General features: G+C 43.3%; 2 protein-coding genes across 4 annotated transcripts in view; one reads left to right on the plus strand and one right to left on the minus strand.

Moving 5' to 3' along the window:
• Nucleotides 1-18,941, plus strand: part of COG4 (component of oligomeric golgi complex 4) — a 31,646-nt gene that overhangs the window by 10,467 nt on the left and 2,238 nt on the right. For all 3 annotated transcript variants that reach the window (XM_051974625.1, XM_051974623.1, XM_051974624.1), the window contains exons 6-15: nt 1,513-1,618; nt 2,591-2,748; nt 3,583-3,641; nt 5,903-6,036; nt 7,301-7,419; nt 8,644-8,810; nt 9,762-9,927; nt 13,188-13,250; nt 16,170-16,286; nt 18,605-18,697. In XM_051974625.1, the coding sequence (XP_051830585.1) occupies nt 1,513-1,618; nt 2,591-2,748; nt 3,583-3,641; nt 5,903-6,036; nt 7,301-7,419; nt 8,644-8,810; nt 9,762-9,927; nt 13,188-13,250; nt 16,170-16,286; nt 18,605-18,697 (1,182 nt within the window). The remainder of the gene's footprint in view (nt 1-1,512; nt 1,619-2,590; nt 2,749-3,582; nt 3,642-5,902; nt 6,037-7,300; nt 7,420-8,643; nt 8,811-9,761; nt 9,928-13,187; nt 13,251-16,169; nt 16,287-18,604; nt 18,698-18,941) is intronic.
• The window catches only part of FCSK (fucose kinase), a 35,702-nt gene continuing 33,053 nt past the window's right edge, over nt 16,293-18,941 (minus strand). Inside the window, exon 25 of the transcript XR_007950246.1 lies at nt 16,293-18,284. The gene's annotated coding sequence lies outside the window, so the exon portion shown is untranslated. The remainder of the gene's footprint in view (nt 18,285-18,941) is intronic.

Consider the following 18,941-nt stretch of genomic DNA (forward strand, 5'->3'; position numbering starts at 1 on the left):
GCACTATATAGGGGTGTAGCAGCTTCAAACTTGACATATTCAGAGAAGCTGTTAATGCTGAAAAACAGGAAATGGAAAAAAGACAAGATCTTGGCCTTGAATGTAACCATTTCCTATAAAAGTTTAACTGCTATAAAATGATTGACACAATGATAATGCCCAAAGGCATAGAAACTGTCATAGCAAACACTTGATTTCTTTGTTAGGCAGAGATGGGAGAGCCAAATGCCATGACTTTAGAACACATTTTGGAGGTGGTTTGCAGAAGGTGATAAGGAGCAGCATCTTATAAAATAGTGAAAAGCAAGGAAGGCAAAAACAAGTCTGCAGAAAACTTGTTGTAGGATCCAGCAAAGCCACATCATCCTAATGTAATGCCACAGGAATGCCACAGTCTTCTTGAACTGCCTCTACCTCAGTCATTCTGCCCCAAACTTCAGGCTATCCTATCACTCTTCCTTCTTGATCATCAGAATAATTGATAAGGATAAAAGATCTTATATTTTAGAATATCAGATGCTGCTTCTCCTAATCTATTAGAATATCAGATACCCTTCCCCATCAGAATATCCACTCCCCATTATGTTATTGTTTCTGACTCCCTATAAAGAATCTCTATATCCCACATTCGATACTAGATACTTAAGAAATGATAGTCCGATCCAGTCAATGGACTTACTCTCCAATAAATTAAATAATTATAACTCTCTAACCTCTATCTCACCTCAGTTTCTCTGGCATTACACTAAGAGTATTCATAGGGAAAACTGGCAGGCAGTAAACAGGCACACAATGGAGAAGATTGTCAGCATTTTTATAATCTTTTTTCATCAACCCTGCAGTAGTACCAAAGTTGGAGAGGCATTGCAGATAGACCATGAGGTAGGCCCAGAACTGAGTAGGAGGAAGAGAGCAAGCTGTTCTTCAGCAGAAAAATCCCCTTTTAACACCAGTGTTCTCCCAGTGATACTGTCTGATGTATGAATATATATATATACTATACATGTGACTCTTGGACCCTCTTTGAAGTGTCAGTGATAGAGAAATCAGTGATGAATACAAATCAGGGAAATAAAAGTCTGAGAAGGAAAGTGGATTTCCTGAGTGTTCATTTGTACCCAGAAAGTGCATAAAGGCTTGTGTTGCATTATCAAGAATGAGAAAGCAAAAAATGGATCGTGATCTCTGCTGCTGGCAGGAAGGCCCACGTGGGCAGAATCGTGGATCCTTTGATATATGTGTGCATACTCACACTTGGAAAATACTAACCTCTGTAAATTAAGATAAACTGCTTCCATGTGATGGACCCTTTTTTCCTTGGATTGTTTTAACTGATGTAGACTATGTAGAGGCAAATTAAATGCTTGATATAGAGAGACAGTGAAATAGGAAAAGATCCACGGGGCTTTTGTGTCAGGGAGCAAAGCAGGAGCAGCTCAGGCAAAACATGGTTGGTGTTAGGCTGGTGACAGGCCTAACAGATTTCTGGCTTTTGTTTTGTGCTTTCTTTAGGTGGCAAATAAAGCAGAAGAAAACCTGCTCCTCGTACTTGGGACAGACATGAATGACAGAAGAGCAGCGGTCATTTTTGCAGACACTCTCACCCTTCTATTTGAAGGTAACTTCTTCCTGTTTTCCGGAAACATTGAAGATGTTCCTGTTATCTTACTGAAGACCTGCATTTTGGGATGTCTTCTCCTCCACTTGGTTTTTCTAATAGAATTCATCCTTTTTTTTTTTTTTCCTATTCACACATCTTTTATGTTCTTTTTATAAGAGAAAGGTTATAATAGTTTCTTAAATTCCCTCTGTCTTCCATTTTTCTATCATCTTCACCATATCTTTTTGGGACAGGAATATAATCTCTTCCTCTTCTCTCAAGCTATCACTCCTAACAGAGTTTCTTTTCTAACTTCTCATAAAATTATCTTCATAGTGTATCCTCATAAAATACTAAGTTGAAAGTTTTCCCAAGAACACAATTTTTCCTCATTTCCCTTTTATTCCTGTTTTTCCTTCACAAAGTTTCTCTTAAGCCTAAACTCCTAAAAAGAGTTAAACTCTTTTAACTTCCTCTTTTCCGTTTCACAGAAAAAATAAATAAAAAAAAAATAACAACAAAACTTGCCCTCAACTGCTCTTAAAAATTCCATTTAGCTCTTAAAGCTGACATAATAATAACTATAGCTTCTCTAGTTTAGCATTCATCCTATTTTAGACCAAATCTGCATAACTTGCTCTATGCCAAGCAAGAATAAGGGAATTTATAAATTGATTTTTGGAGGAAATGATGCCTTTCTGGTGGGTGGTTCTTTATTTCCCATCAGTCAGATCTTAGGCCCATCTGATGTTTTGACTTTCTATAATTACTAGAAACAAAAGCTAATACAATTTAATCCTGAGATAAATTACCAGAAGAAAAGTAATGTTGCTCTCCAAAGAACTTTGACCAGAGAATAAGAACTGAGTTATTGCTGGCTTTATGGCCTAAGTCAGCTTTGGGTAAAAGAGTTTCAGTTTGAGTGAATGAAAGGAAGATGGGTTTTTTGGGGGGTGATAGAAATTCAGTCTCTCATTTTCTCTCATGCAGGGATTGCCCGAATCGTTGAGACCCACCAGCCTATTGTGGAGACCTATTATGGGCCAGGCCGCCTCTACACCCTGATCAAACACCTGCAGCTGGAGTGTGACCGGCAGGTGGAGAAGGTGGTGGACAAGTTCATCAAGCAGAGGGACTATCACCGCCAGGTAAAGGGCAAGAGGGCAGCAGATGCCAAGCTCGCTGTACCACAGGAGTGGCTTCCCCCTCTCCCTCCACTCCAGCCTGGGGCAGATACAGAATTAATGGTAGTGGGAAGGGGAGGGTCAGGGGAAGAGACCTGCCTCTCTGTGCAACTCTTTAAGAGTCAAAGTTCTGCATCTGTTTGTCTGAAAGAATGTTGGGCCCTAGCTGAGGTCTGAGAAGGAAAGACATGAAAAGTATTCAGGCATTGATGTGGCCTTGCTGGAGTCTAGAAAGCCTAGAACCCCACCTAGACCTGGCTCCACTTTACTACTGTATGAGCTTGGAAAAGTCAGCTGACCCCTCCTCAGCTTCCTCATCTGTCAGATGGGGACCCAGCCCAGCCCAGCCTACCTCACCAGGGCCTCATAAGTCCTTGCAATGAGCTCTGGTGTGTACAGACACTGTACAGATGCTATGGATTTTTAGCATAAATTCTATTGAAACAGTCTCATTTGGGAGTGAATGTGATTGAATGAAAAGGAAGATCATAGAAATAATGCCATTTATTTCAGAATTGGGTGTCAGTGTACTTGGAGGGAAGACTTCCTAGACCTTGGAATTCACTACTCACAAATCAGTTTCTGGTTCATCTGTTTTATTTTGAGCATAAGATTAATCTGAGAATTTGTGGGCATCTCAAAGTGCCACGATTAGTTAACTAGTTGGTCATTAGAGAAAGAGAGAACTAGGTAGGCAGCCAGGGTGTACCCAGAGATTATCATGATACACAAGCCTATTACAGGGTAGGCTGGTGGGAATTGCTAGTGATGTCCTCATCTTTCTCCTTGTGGTTATAGTTCCAGCTTGTCCAGAATAGCATGATGAGGAGTTCTGCAGCGGAGAAAATTGAACCAAGGTAATGAACCTTCCCATCTTTAGTCCATAGGAACTGCGTTAGGCAATAGGAAAATGCAAAACCTTTCCCAGGACAATGTGAAATTATTTTTTCAAACCCATCTTTTAGAAGTGATTTTTATTCTTAGCATTGTTATTTTATGCACAGTGAAGGTAAGCACCATAATATTTCTCTGTGTCTTTCTCCAAATATAATATATGTCTCTTGCTATTGAGATATGATTTTTGAGACTATCCCATGTGTCTTTGGTTTTTATTTATATGGACATACATTTTTATAGAAAAAACATTTGCCATACTTTATTTTTCTTTTCATGAAAAATCACTTTTATCAGTATGAGGGGAACTTTTTTCTGCTTGCAAAATTGCAATTGGAACAAAAAAGGTTATGAGATGTCAGGGATTATTTGCATGTAGCAGATGGGAAATTTCTCAGTTTTCTGACACTCTGATTCACTATCCCTTAAAGATGGGACCTAGGAACCCTGTGAAAGGTACTGGAAGAGTAGAGGAATGGTTGTGGGAAACGGGTTTTTCATATTACATAAAAAAGAAGGGATTCCCCTGCTGCCTTGTGATTTAGAATCAGGATCCTGAAGTAGAAGGGGCTTTAAAGATTATCAGATTCAACCATTTACAGATTATCAGATTCCCTTGTATCAGATTGTTACAAGGGAAGAACCAAAAACCTTTAGAGATTTAGCAGTCTTGCCCAGGTAACAACTCAGTGGTTGTGAGGGGGTTTGGGAAGGGAGGGGAACTGGCCCAGACCTTAGATGTCTTCAGTACAGGAATCTCCTGGTGTGATGACAACTTCCCCTAATGTAGACCAGCCACTCATTTGCATATTACGATCTTAGAGAGGTGAATATGAGAGAAGGCATTTGGTAATTAATAAGACAATGACCCTATGCAGGTTAAGGGAGCTGCTAATGGTCACATGCATTTGTATCAGAGGCAGAACCTGAGCCCTATCTTTCTTGCTTCAAAGGTAGCTTCCATCCATTGTGCTAGAAGCCTTCAGACTCCTAGAGGCCCCAGATTAAAAAAATAATTGGGAAATAGTGAACAAAATAAAAAATATTACAGTAGAATGCTAAAGAAAAATGTCAATAGGTCATTTTCCAAGTTAATATGTAGATCCTCTTGTACAACACAAAATAGAGTTTCAAGTTCCATGTCTTCCTGAAAAGAGGTATGTAGAAAATATAGGCATACCATAAAAAGCTCTGCTCTTCAGTAATGAACTGAACCAGCTACACTCAGTGAAAGAACTCTGGGAGATGACTGAGAACCATTACATAGAGTTCCCAATCCCTATATTTTTACCCGCCTGCATTTTTTATTTCCTTCACAGGCTAATTGTACACTATTTCAGAGTCCAATTCTTTTTGTACAGCAAAATAACGGTTTGGACATGTATACTTTTTTTGTATTTAATTTATACTTTAACATATGTAACATGTATTGGTCAACCTGCCATCTGGGGGATGGGTGGGGGGAAGGAGGGAAAAAATTGGAACAAAAGGTTTGGCAATTGTCAATGCTGTAAAATTACCCATACATATAATTTGTAAATAAAAAGCTATTTAAAAAAAAAAAAAAAACTCTGCTTTTCCAAAAATGGGTGAAAGACATTTGCCCAGTCAGCATAGTCCTATCTAATCATGGTCCCCTTTTTAGCTGTGCATCTGTGGTTCATCCTAAAGGCCGAGATGCTCCCTAAGAAGCCTTCTAGAAGGGAGCTAAGTTATGGAACAGAAGGCTCTGCAGATGAAACCTGGTGGTTCTGAGTCGGGAGACCCGAGCTCTCCTTGACCCTGACTCTGCCACTGATCAACTCTTAAGTCACTTGGCCCCTTGGTCCCTCCTGGCCTAGCTATGTCCTTCCTTCCTCCTCTCCCCCCAGGGTCATAGGGAGCATCTGAAGAAACAATGGGAAACGGGAAGAACTGACATGGCTACAGTCTCCTGCTGTAAAATATGGGACCAGAGAAGCCAGAGCTAGATGATTTTAAGGCAGCCACACTTGAGAGCATTTTTTTGTCTCCATGACTTAAGTAAAGACAACTTGTCAGTTCTATTCAGTCTTCTGTTGGGATCTTAGTATACTGGGGGGGCTGAGGAACTCTGCAGACTGATCCTGGAGCTTAAGGTGGCGGCTGTCCGGCTGACTCTAGTGCTCGGGCTCCATGGGGGAGGGAGTGCTCTCTCTTTTCTGTTGGGTGTCCTGCTGCTATAACATTTCCTGCTGCTTCTTAGGGAACTGGATCCTATTCTGACTGAGGTTACCCTGATGAATGCACGCAGTGAGCTGTACCTGCGCTTTCTAAAAAAAAGGATCAGTTCTGATTTCGAGGTGGGCGACTCCATGGCCTCAGAAGAAGTGAAGCAAGGTAAGAGCCCCTGAGGTGGCTAAGAGGGGAACAAGCTGGGCTGGCCTGGGCAGAAAGCTCTGAGGAAGAAGTCCTGGATGAGAGGAGATAGGAGGTGAAGGGGGAAGTAGGAGTGCTCTGATCCAGCCCCTGTGTTTTCTAGGGGAGGGGTCATTGGCAGGATCATTGTGGTCCTGGTGCCTTCCAGAATCAGAGCAGAAAAGGGACCTGTTTGTTTCTGTTGTTTCCACCTAGCATGCATAGTCTTTGGCTGTGTCCCCAGTCTCATCATCAGTGGTTCTCTTACTTTGGAGGCCCGGGAGGTCTGGCATCTCTGGTGGGAGGGCTTGTCACCCCATTCTTGCTGTGGCCCCAAGAAGCTGTAGCACCTGCAGGGATCTCACCCTGGGAAAGTTGTCTTGGCAGATGGGCTTACCCAGGTTGAGGATTATCCCTCAAGCCCTTTGGTGAGTTAGGAGGTGTATACCTCAAGCTTGTGAAAACTTCCCTTGGTGGAGCGGATGAATGAGAATAGTTTGTTCCAGTGGCCAGGAAGGCGGCTGACGCAGGCTCTGGGGAGCACTCAGAGCTTGCTCAGTCATCAAATATGTAAGGCCCAAGGTCATCCACTGCTTCCTGGGCTATCAGCTGTCTTCCTGATTTTCATCCTGCCATGAACTTTGACAACTCTGGGAGGGAGTATGGCTGATGAGTTTGTACAACTCTGCCTCATCTCAATCCAGTTCATGCACAAGTCAAGACATCCCCAATAATGTCATTGGTCCTCTTTGAAAATGAAGGATGCAGTCTCAAATGTCTTCTTTTTTCTAGAGACCTTTATGGTTTCTTCTGATTTGAAGTGTTAGAAAGTAGTACAGCTGTTCTGCTTACCCTAGAAAAGTGATTGATCCTGTTCCCCCCTTTCTCTCCCTATGACTCTTGAATCTTTCATTTCCCACCATTGGGCTGCATTGTGTAGGGAGTCTGTCCTTTCTAGTCTCCATGTACCATTCTTTCTCAAGTTTTATAAGCAAGCTAACTGGGAAGAGAATACCTTGAGCTCACTAAGCCCAAGTGCTCACCATTTGGATCAGAAAGCAAGCTTGGGACCTCACTTGGCCTGAATATAAGTCTGATGAAAGACCACCTGGCCCTAGGACTTCCCAGCATAGCTCTCTGCATCAGCTTTCAGTTTGGGAAGAGGAGGCATTTTCTTTTTCTTTCTTAAATAGCAAAGCCCCAGACACATTTTTCTTTGTCACTGCCTTATTGATCATCTCCATAGAGCATCAGAAATGTCTGGACAAACTCCTTAACAACTGCCTCCTAAGCTGTACCATGCAGGAGCTGATTGGCTATTATATCACCATGGAAGAATATTTCATGCGAGAGACTGTCAACAAGGTAGGCCACAATGCCTTCAGAGAGTAGCCTTCTCTTTCTGAGCAGCCAAGACAAAGAAAGCTAGTGGGCAGCTGACCGTTTTCTGGTTCTGCAATGGAAGCATGTTGCAGCAAGCTTGCCCTGGCATTCTAATCCCCTACGTATGCTTTTTCAATTAGCTTTTAGGAAAGGCATTCATTGGTACTGGGAATTCTGGGTGAGGAAATGCAGATCATCCCTTGCTCCACAAATTTTTCATTTTATCAAGTTATCTTTTACGTATCTCAGATAGTCTATGCAGAAAAGTGTCAGCTTAAATCACACCTAGATCATTATCTGCATGAGGGACAGAAGGGGAGAAGAGCCCCATTAGTCCTCCTCACTGGCCCAGAGGGGAAGGGCCAACCAGTTCAACTAGAATAGAATTGTCTCCAATCCCTTTCCCCTCTAGTCTATCCTCCAAACAGCTACCCAGATGACTTTGCTTATGTGCTGATCTGATGATATTGGTCTCTTAATCAGTAAACTCCCATTACTTCTAGAATCAAATTGAAACTCCTCTGTTTGGCTTCTTAAAGTCCTTTACAATCTGGTTTCCAGACTCATTCTATAGGACTCCCTCCCACACTCTGGAATTGTTCCTCTCACACAATACTCCATATCCCGTGGGTGCCTTTGTACCAGCTGTCCCTCATGCCCAGGCGGTACTTCCTCATTTCCATTTCACAGAATCCCTCATTTCCTTCAATATGCAGATCAGGTACTTCCTTCTACCTAATTTTCCCTAATTCCTTCAACTGTAGTGCTCTCACGTGGGTGTATCTAGATAGGCATGTATATATGTGCAGACATACATACGTGTTGTTTCCCTGGATAGAGAAGGTCCTTAAAAGTAGGAATTATTACATAGGAGGCACGTTCATTTAGGTACTTTTATTAAGTACCTCTCAAGTATGCCTATTGATTAGTGTTTGTTGGTAGAATACCCTGAAATATGCTCTAAGACCCCAATTACAGTTGAAAGCATGATTAATTTCTTGGTTTATTAATAAATGTGAAAGCAATCATAGTTGAGAAGGAAAAATGTGACCCAAAGCCAGACCAAGGTGGCCTGCGTAGCACCCAAGATCCTGAACAAGCCACGGAGAAGGGTCATTGTCAGGTGCCCCAGGACCATCCCTAAGTAGTGGTATTCAGGCTCTGTGGTCCCTTATGAATCCTTTGACTTGATCTCTTGCCTTGCAGGCAGTAGCTCTAGATACCTATGAGAAGGGCCAGCTGACTTCCAGCATGGTAGATGACGTGTTCTACATCGTCAAAAAGTGTATCGGGCGGGCCTTGTCCAGCTCTAGCATCGACTGCCTCTGTGCCATGATCAACCTCTCCACCACAGAGCTGGAATCGGATTTCAGGTACTGTCCCAGTGCTTAGGGGCTCTCGCACTTTGTGGAGCTGCAGGGTGCCTCCTGTCCTAGGGAAGTGAGAAGAAGTCTCTAGGTCAGTCAGAATACTGGGGGCAGCCCTGAACCATCGTTTTTGATGGGGGGCGGGGGGTTTGTTGAGATTTAAGTTCTTAGTTTATTTGTGATCTGCTTCCCTTTCTTCCTTCTCCAATGCCTTCAGTTCAGTCCTGCAGTGTCACAGAAAGGCCAGGTAGCCCTTGCTGATCGTTCTCTGCCTTGGTAGTGGATGGCTCATGAGCAGCCCTGTGTCCTACTATCTCTAAGTCAGTGATGTGTCAGGGCTGGCCTGGTTAGGGGGGAAAAGGGAGAAAGGTACTCAAGGTGGGACTGGGAGAGGAGAAGAGTTCTTTCAAACCTCCATTATGAGAACCATTGTTTCAGGAAGGTAGCTAGCAAGTGAAGAAGTACTGAGAAAAGCCCAGCCAGTCTCTTTCAAGGGTCATCCTCGCCATCTCTTCTATTTTTAAGTGACTTCCATCACTTAAAGCACTCCTACAAATAGAATCAGAGCCAGGAGATGGGCTCTGGGCAGAGGACATGGGGAAGCAGAGAGCGTCCCTGCTGGATGGTCACAGCCTGATAGCCCTGGTGGTGGGCCAACTGCTGGGAGCCAGTGGGGAAGCTGGGCCCACATCTGGGACTGGGTGGCTGGGGAGCTGTTCCGGAGAGGCCTTTTGTTACCTTTCCCCTGATTGATGCTTTGGATTGGGCTTTGCTTTTCTCTTAGCCATAATAGATCAGTACTTGTTCTGAAATTTAAGAGCCCAGCTCACCCAAGACCTAGCGTGGCCCCAGAAACTTCTGCATCCGTGGATGTGTGGGCAGGGACACCCAGAGCCTGGGCAGGGGCTTGCGGGCCCTCGCTGCTGCTCTGACTCGGAGTACTCTTCTGCCTGCTAGGGAGGTTCTGTGTAACAAGCTGCGGATGGGCTTCCCTGCCACCACTTTCCAAGACTTCCAGCGCGGGGTAACGAGTGCTGTGAACATCATGCACAGCAGCCTGCAGCAGGGCAAGTTTGATACCAAAGGCATTGAGAGCACAGATGAAGCCAAGCTGTCCTTCCTGGTAGGTAAAGTGCAGCTGCAGCTCAGCTGTGGCCAGGCTCTGGTCAGAGCAGACAAGGGACCTTTAGCAAGAGAAATGTTCTTGGCAGAGGTTGAAAGTCAGGACTCGGTTCTTATAAAATCCTGCAAAATGACATGGAGGAATCTTCCATCTGTCTGGAGAATGAGCTCCTAGGCTACATCCCCCAGGTGGCTCCACGGTTCTCAGAGCCTTGCTTGGCCATAAATGTGTCCTCAGATCACCTGGACCACAACAGCAGGGCCTTTACTTTGCCAACAGTTCTGAGCTCTGCAGGCTTCCTTCTGAACTCTTTATGGGGGCCTGTAAACAGTCTTCATTTTGCCTCTGTCCCCAGAAACTAATCAGGACCCAACTAGATCTCTGATAGAAGAGCCTGGCACAGTAGATATGTTCTTGAATCCCTTTGAACATCAAACTCTTTTTTATAGATCTCATTTCCAATCAATCTGCCATTGCAGATTTGGTCCTATTAAAACAGCACCTTCAGTGGCAAAGGTGGCATCTTAGCCACATTTGACAAGAAGGAGAAAGGGATTTACAAAAAGTAACAGCTGATCTGCAGCTGAAAAAAAAAGTCAAACCAGAGTCCTAATTCTTCACTCAAGTCTCTAGTTTTCACTCTACTGTAGTCATACATAGTATGCTGTTTTCTCTTTTATGTCTTAACTCTATATACCCATGTTTTTCTGATTCTGACTTCCCTCTGTAACAGAGATAGACGTCTGTGCTGATGCTTCCTCATTTCTTAATCGGGGAAGCCCCTAGTTAGCCTTTATCTCCCCAAGCTAGGAAGGGGACCCTTTTCTGTGAGTAGATATTAAGCTGGCTTCCCCATCTGTTAGCATGAAAGAAATTAGTCCCAGATAGGTTTCCTTTCTGGAAGTTCCTACATGTAGAAAGAATATCTTGTAACATCCATAGTCAGAAGCTGGCTTAAGCTTTAGCTGCAGAGCCCTAATATCTTTGCACAAAGACTTAATGAGACAGAAGCCAGAAGACAAGCAAATGAAGAAGATCGAGACCATTTGTTTTATTGCGTTAAACGCTTAGTGACAGATCTCCAGTTATCCTGAAGCAAAATACTTAAAATGTCTTCACTCCCACTGCAGCTCTCGATTTCTCTTGTCACCTTGTCTCATTTGGCTGTCAAGATGAAATCCCCCAATTGTCTTGACATATCAGTCATTGTGAACAAAGAGATAAACCCAATGAGCTAAGCCTTCGCAGGGATTCTCACTGCAAAAGAAACTTTGAAGTCAGTATCTTATGAAAACAATTGCATTTTTCCTTCATAGCAAGTTTTTTAAAAACTTTTAATAGCATTTATTTATTTATTTATTTTGTTGTTGTTTTTTTTTTTTTAATAGCATTTAAAATGGCAATTTAGTCACATTCTTTTTCCAGATTATCTGCATCCATTTAAGAAAACTGAATAATTTTAGGGGATGATTTTCTAAAAAAAATTATGAACTTAATGATTATCAACAAAAACAAAATTATATAAACAAATAAAATGAGGAAAAATCTTACCCAAAACAATTGATCTTAATAAGACAGAAGCAAAATAATTAACAAGCAAATAAGATGCTTTGTGTATGCCTGACAAACCTGTCCAAAATCTATTCTTTTGACATTGTTTTCCTCTTTTTTATCTTTTTAAGATATGGTTTCAGTTATATCTACAATTCTTATTGCATCATTTCATAACGATTTTCATCCATATTTTCTTAAAAGTTTCATATTTATTGTTTTCATGACGCCATAGAATTCTGTTATACTAGCACATTGTAGTTTATTGAGCTTTTCTCCAGTTGTTAGAAATTCCAAACAATGGAATCACTGGGTCAAAAGCTTTGATGAGTTTTGTGGCACTTGTTGACAAATTGTTCCAAAATGTTTGCACCAGTCTGTAGTCCCTCTACCAGTCTACCTTTGGCAGAGAGGCCTTCCTGAAAGCATCTTGTGCTTATTTTCTTTCAGTCATCTTGACCAAATATTTGGTTTCCTACAAGGTCATAGCCTGTCTATCAGTGTGCTCTTCCTGATGCATGGCTGATGGATCCCAGGGCAAAGCCCCTGAAGCCTCCGGGATCAGTGAAGGTGATCCACCCCCAATCCCTACCAGTGCCCCTGCACCAAGCATGGGGATTCATGCAGTAGGAGCAGTGCCAGAGGCCTAGGTCACCACCATTGGTTTTCATGGTTGACAAGAACAAAAAGATCTTCCTTGCACTGTGTCAGTAATCCTCGGCTTCTCTTCCCATCACCAGTCCCTTTCCCTCCCCTTATTTCTCAGGGCCCAATCCATCCCGTTCAGTCACTGGATTAATCTTCTTAAAGTACGACTCTAGTCATATCATTACAATTCACAAATTTTCAGGGACACCTCAAGTCCCTCCACCATCTGGCACTATGGGTATTTCCAGCTTCTATCTTACTGCTCCCCTGACCACACCCCCATCATTCTGGACTCACCACTGTCCTCTCCATGTATCTTGTGCATGTTCTTTCTCTCCCAAGAAGGCCCTGATTTCTCCCTCCATTCAACATAATTTTAGCCATCTTGAAAGGGGCAGCTCAGCTGGTATCCATTTCTGTGAAGCCTTCCCTGGGCTATCTTCTCTTAGAAGTGATCACCTTCTCCTGACTCCTTTGTGCTGCTATCATCATTTTATCATCTGCTGACTTCCATTTGGGCTTCCCTTGACTCTCAGCTTCAAAATGAGAACTTCTTGCAGACACTATGATGAGAATTATTGTGCACATGTCCTGTCTTCTTTCTGGGTGGCAGGCTTCAGGAGGGCAAGAATGGTGTCTAGGTGATCCTGTAGTCTCTCCCAGGGTCCCATATAGGCCCTTGTATTTGGGGGCACCAGTGAATACATGGAGCAGCACAAATCCTGACCCCCAGTTGGGGATCTTCCAGATCTCGGGGCTTACCCAGACCATTTGTAAGGAGATGTGGAGAGTGTCAGCCTCAGAGATGGGCCTGTCCGGCCTTCTCCAGGCTGACCTTGCCGTGGGAGCGAAACTTGCCTCCTGACCTGGGCAGATACTCATCCTGACAGTGTTATCTTTTTAGCAGCAAAGCACCCACTCTCAGTGAGGGGAATAGAGGGGCCTTCTTAGCTTCATTAAGTTCTACTTTGTCCCATTAGGGAGGTGTCCTGCCGCTTGTAATTGGTGAGCTGTGTGCCCTGACACCTAGGCAGCCGTACTCATCTTTTTTCCCATTTCAGGTGACCTTGAATAATGTGGAAGTCTGCAGTGAAAACATTTCCACTTTGAAGACGACGCTGGAGGTATGTCGGATTGTCAGCTTTCAGTAACCAGTCCTACTGTAAGGACCGGGACTTTGTCTGACATATGGCAGGCTGCCAGACACGCTGGGGAGGGAGACTACTCATTTATTTATTGGCAATGCTTGATGATCACAGATCATAAATTTAGAGTTGAAAGGGATCTTGTAGACCATGGAGTCCAGCCCTTCATTTTGTAGGTGAAAAAACTGAGGACAAGTTTGTGACTTGTGCAGGGTCATACAGCCAGAGAGTGCTTCAGCCCAGCACTGCCCGCCAAACTGCGCTTTTCACCAAACTCAAAAAAGCTGGCTGCTAACATTTTTATTAGCCGACTAAGTGTCAGGGATTAGTAAAGGAGAATTACCTGAATGACCTTCATGTCTCAGTCCTGAGTGGAAAAACTTAGTGGTGTCTGGCATAAGGCTAATGCAAGGCAGGCTACCCCATAATCCCAGGACACGGCTGGACCAGGAAAAACCAGGGCCAGTGATGCAATCTGGGTGTCGGGGGCCTGAGTGCTGGTATGAAAGTCAGGCGTGTGCCCCTGAGACCAAGGGGACTTGGGACTAGATTTGAAATCAGTCACAAAGCATTTATTAAGCACCTGCTGAATGCCACCAGTGGGGCGATAGAGACAAAAGTGTGCTCAATGTTGCTTAGTCTTAACAGGGGAGACAGCATAAGTGGAGAGAGATTATTTATATATGTATATGTGTGTGTGTTTATTGTTTATTATATATAATTAAATATATAATATTTATTATGTTTATTATTATTATATTTGTTTGTTTTATACACACACACACGTGTGTGTGTGTAATATCCAGAAAGTAAATCCAGGGTGATTTGCAGACTGTACCAACAGCTAAAGAAACTGAGCTGGCTCTTTACTTGAGTATGAACAAAACCCAGAATTCCACAATGTGGAGTGAGGAAGGAGACCCTTCCTGGCCTAGGGGTAGCCAGTGTAGTCACAGAGAAGGAAGTGTATCCAGATCAATTGTGTATAAAGGTTGGGGATGTGGCAAGGGACCAGGTTGTGAAGAGCTTTACACATACACAGAAATGTATATTTTATCCCAAAGATTTGAGTTTATTGCCACTGGAGCTTATTGAGTAGATGTCTGATGTGCTCACTCCTGTGCTTTAGGAAAATTATTGTGGCAGATGGGGGGTGTGGGGGAAGGTGGTGCAATGGCTAGGAGTGGGAGGGGGCCAGCTGAGAGGTGTACCAGGTGGTGGATGAACAAGTGGATGGGAGGGAGTGTGGGGAGCAGATGCCAGAGATGTTGTGAGGTAAAAAGTGACAGGTGGAGTGAGACAGATGAGGATTCAAGGTTAACCCCGAGGCTGCAGACCTGCCAGCCTAGGAAAGTGATGATGTCCTCAACATTAATCAGGAAGTTTGGGAAAGAGGAAGGCTGGGAGACCAGAGAGAGGACTCTGGGAACTGAATGTGGAGCACAGCAGAGTATTTTCACCTTTTTTTGTTGTTGTTATTGTTGTTGTTTACTCGTTTGCTTGTTTTTTCTTTCTCTTTTTTCCCCTTTTTGATCTGATTTTTCTTGTCAGCATGATAAATATGGAAATGTTTGGAAGAATTGAACATGTTTAACCTATATTGGATTACTTGCTCTCTAAGGGAGATGGGGAAGGAGGAAGGGGGAGAAAAATCTGGAATACAAGATTTTGCAAAGGTGAATATTGAAAATTATCTTTGCATCATCCATTATTTAAAAAAAAAAAAAAAGAGGGCTTAGAGAGGGACGATAATGAGTTGGGGAAAACTACTGGACTTGTGCTTGGATGACCAAAAGGAAGTTTGTGATGTGGGAGTGATCTGGATGTGAGATCTGGGAGTCGTCATCTGCAGGGAGATGGCACTTGAACTCATGTGAGCTAATGAGGTCACCCCCGAGTGACACTGTAGGGGACATGGACAGTCTCAGGATGAAGCTTAGTGATCTAACTATAGTTAGTGGTTGTGACTTGGATAATGAAACAGCAAAGGAGACTGGGAAGGAGCAGGCCGATGGATCGAATGAAGGCCAGGAGAGAACTGGGGTTGGGGGTGGCCAAAGAAATGAGGCACCTCCTTAAATGTATTGGTGAAATCTAGAAGATCCTCTAATCGTGCTCTGCTTTAAGGATTTTTGACTTTTCCCATCTGTTGTCAAAGTATTTTGAAGATAAACCCATTCAGGAAATCATCTAAATTCAGATTTAACAGGGTAACAGATTTAGCTCCGAGCCACTCAAGAGAGGAGAAATTGGAAGATAAGTGTAATGGTGAGAGCGGGAGAATAAGTCTCCTGCAAGGCCTTTAGAAGATTGGTGGTGTGGAGTGCTGGCAGAGGAAAGGCTTCAGAGGTCATCGAGCCACAGGTTAGACCAACTCCAAGCCTGTTCCTTTCACTTTTACCAACAACAACGGGCCTGGGAACATGACGGGACTCCTCACCTAGGGAGCCAGCCGGGCTCTGGATTCAGAGCCCAGACAAGCCACCAAGGACCGTAAAACTTAGGCTGCCTGTTTCACAAGGTTGTTGGGAACGTCCGAGAATAAAATGCTTCATCAATCTGAGCTGTTCTCAAGCAGTAAGAGCAGCTCCACGTACGCCGGGACGGTGGGCCTGCCACGCAGCTCCCCTGCGCCTCTGCTTCAGCAGGACTTTGCTGGGAACACATGTGAGCACTTAGCACATGAATGCAGTCTCCTCCCACGCTGGTCTCTCACTCGCTGAGAGCAAAAGCCCCATTGCACAGTGGGAGATTGGAGAAGAGAAACGCCCGAATCTGGAGTCCCATTTCAGGGCCACTGCGGGGAGGGGGGAGGCAGGGCACTGTCCTCGTTTGTCAGGCACTCCTTCCACTTACATGTGTCCTTCGGTAGTCTTGAAGGCTCTTTCTCTCCTCCAGAGTGATTGTACCAAGCTGTTCAGCCAAGGGATAGGAGGGGAGCAGGCCCAGGCCAAGTTCGATAGCTGCCTCTCGGATTTGGCTGCTGTATCCAACAAATTCCGTGATCTCCTACAGGTGAGTGCCCCAAGCAGCCCCATAATGGAAGGGTGCGGCCTTGAGAAAGCAGCACACCCTCAAACTCAGGTGCCTCGTCCACCCAGCTGAGAAGTGCAGGAGGTGGCCAGGACACCAACCCAGGCCTGCACTTCTCCTTCCTCATCTCTACCCACTGGCTTCAAGTCCCACCTAAAACCTCACCTTCACCTTTCTCCTGAATCTGCCTTTCCTGGTCCCTCTTAATTCTAGGGCCTTCTCTTAGCTTCTGTTTGTACCCAGTTGTTGGAATGGTGATTCCCCAGGAGACTAGGCTGTTGGAGGGCAGGGACTGCCTTTTACCCCTTTTTGTATCCCTTGCACTTAACACATTGCCTGGCACATAGTAATGTTTATTGTCTCAGGAACTTGACAGTTTTTAACCTGGCTGACTGGGAACCATGGTCATTGAACTCATGTGGGCCCCAGTATCGATTCCTTTTATTTTTATATCACATTTCTGGATTCCCCACCCTAAGAATGAATCCTTGTAACAAAGAGAACAAGTTAAGTAAAAACAATCCATAGGGTATCAAAATAATAATAATAAGTTTTTTTTTTTTTTTTTGGCTGAGGCAATTGGGGTTAAAAATGACTTGCCCAGGGTCATATAGCTAGGAAGTCTGAAGTCTCTGAGGCTGGATTTGAACTCAGGTCCTCCTGACTTCAGGGCCAGCACTGTATCCACTTCACCATCTAGCATCCCCAAAATACTTTTTTAAAAAATAGATTTGCATTTATATCTTGTTTTTATATTCTTTAAATTCCCTTCTACATCCCTGTCCCAGAGACAATATCTTATAACAGAGAATTAAAAAAGAGAAAGAAATATGAAGAAATGAAAAAATTTAGCAAAAACTGGTCAATACATTAAAAAAAAAATCTGACATGAATCTTTCACATCTCTGGAGTCCCCTACCTCTGCATAAGAGTGATGGGAGCTGTCTCCTCATATCTCTTCTTTGCAGACAACTGTTCTTTATAATTTTACAACACTCATTTTTTATTCTCTTGTGGTGGTGGTTCTTTTCCATCTATGTTATGCAATTGTGTACCTTGTTTTATTGGCTCTTTTTATTTTACTTTGTATCAAGTTTAATATATTCTGTTCTGGACGGTGTGTTAGAGAGAACTACAGGACACGTAGTTTGAAATGATTGTGTTAAGTTTGCACGTGTTGAGTTCTATAGTTCATATAAGTCCTCTGTGCTTCTCTATATTCATCAGGGTTGTAGCTTCTTATAGCATTGCAGGATTTCATTTAACCATTCCTCAGTTGTTATGGAATCTATTTTGCTTGCAGTGACAGCTAACACAAAAAGTGCTATATTTTAGTGTATGTGGACAGCCTTTCTCTTTGTCAGTGACCTTTGTGAGATACATGCCTAGCAGGGGATTCTCCGAGTCAAAAAAGTGTATGGCCATTTTAGCCACTTTAATTTTATAATTCCAGATTACTTTCCAGAATGGTTATACTACTTTTCAAGCCTACTAACCATGCATTAGTGTATCTGTATTTCCACAACCCCTTCAACATTGTCTATTCCTATCTTTTGCCATCTTTGGTAAGTTGCTGAGTGAAAGGTGAAACTTCAGGGTTGCTTTGACTTGCATTTTTTTTTTTTTAATTCGTGGTTTTTGAGCTCTTTCATATGATTCTTAATAATTCCCAATTCTTTTGAGAATTGTGATCATTTCCTTTCTATTCTAGATGCATTAATTTGTAATCAAGATTATTCTATTTTTGTACTCACTTCTGTCCATTGTTTAGCTAAGAATGCATCTCACACTCATAGCTTTGAAAAGTATAATTTGCTGCTTTTTCAATTTTTTTGTAGTACTGAAAGATCTTTAATATTAAGGTTGTATATTGATTTTAATTTGTTGCAGGGTGTGTCATTCTTATTCTCTTGTGGGGCAGGGCTTTTCCAACTTGCCAAGAGTATTGAAGGCACATGGCAACAGGAAGCTCAGAAATGCCTACAAGAAACCAGAACAGGAGCTCAATCAGGCTTGCTATTTGCCTTTAGTCATAAGTGCTTTGCATCTTCAGACATCCAGAAGTCTATGACTTCTGTAAAAGGGTTTAATCAAATCCTGCTCAAAGCACAGATGGGCTTGGAAATCCAACAAGCTTTTTGTGGTCCCATTCATCATTATGCCAGACTCATCACTCATTACGTGAGAGCCATGTATGCCCCAGAGTCCCTGAGGAGGAGCATGGGGCAGGGGCTGTGGAGGGTATGGAGGGGATATATCCTCTGTTAGATATATTTCATTCTGCCTTGTCCTTCATGCAGGAAGGCCTGACAGAGCTGAACAGCACTGCCATCAAACCACAGGTGAAGCCTTGGATCAACATCTTCCTCTCCGTCTCCCACAACATTGAAGAGGTAATTCTGTACCAAAAACTTAGTTGTGATGCTAATGACAATAGCAGCATTTAGGTAGTGCTTGAAGCATTATAAAGGATTTCACAAAATACTAGGATTTGATACAATGACTGGAGAGCATTGGACCCATTCATGGGACTATCTCAATCGCTTTGATCGCTGACAGCTTCTGCCTGCCTCTTGTTCTCGCATCCCCAAGCACTCATTAAAAAGCATCTTGTCTCCCCTGCATATGGATTGCTCT

This window comes from Antechinus flavipes, chromosome 2 (genome assembly GCF_016432865.1).
Source record: "Antechinus flavipes isolate AdamAnt ecotype Samford, QLD, Australia chromosome 2, AdamAnt_v2, whole genome shotgun sequence".
Lineage (NCBI taxonomy): Eukaryota > Metazoa > Chordata > Mammalia > Dasyuromorphia > Dasyuridae > Antechinus > Antechinus flavipes.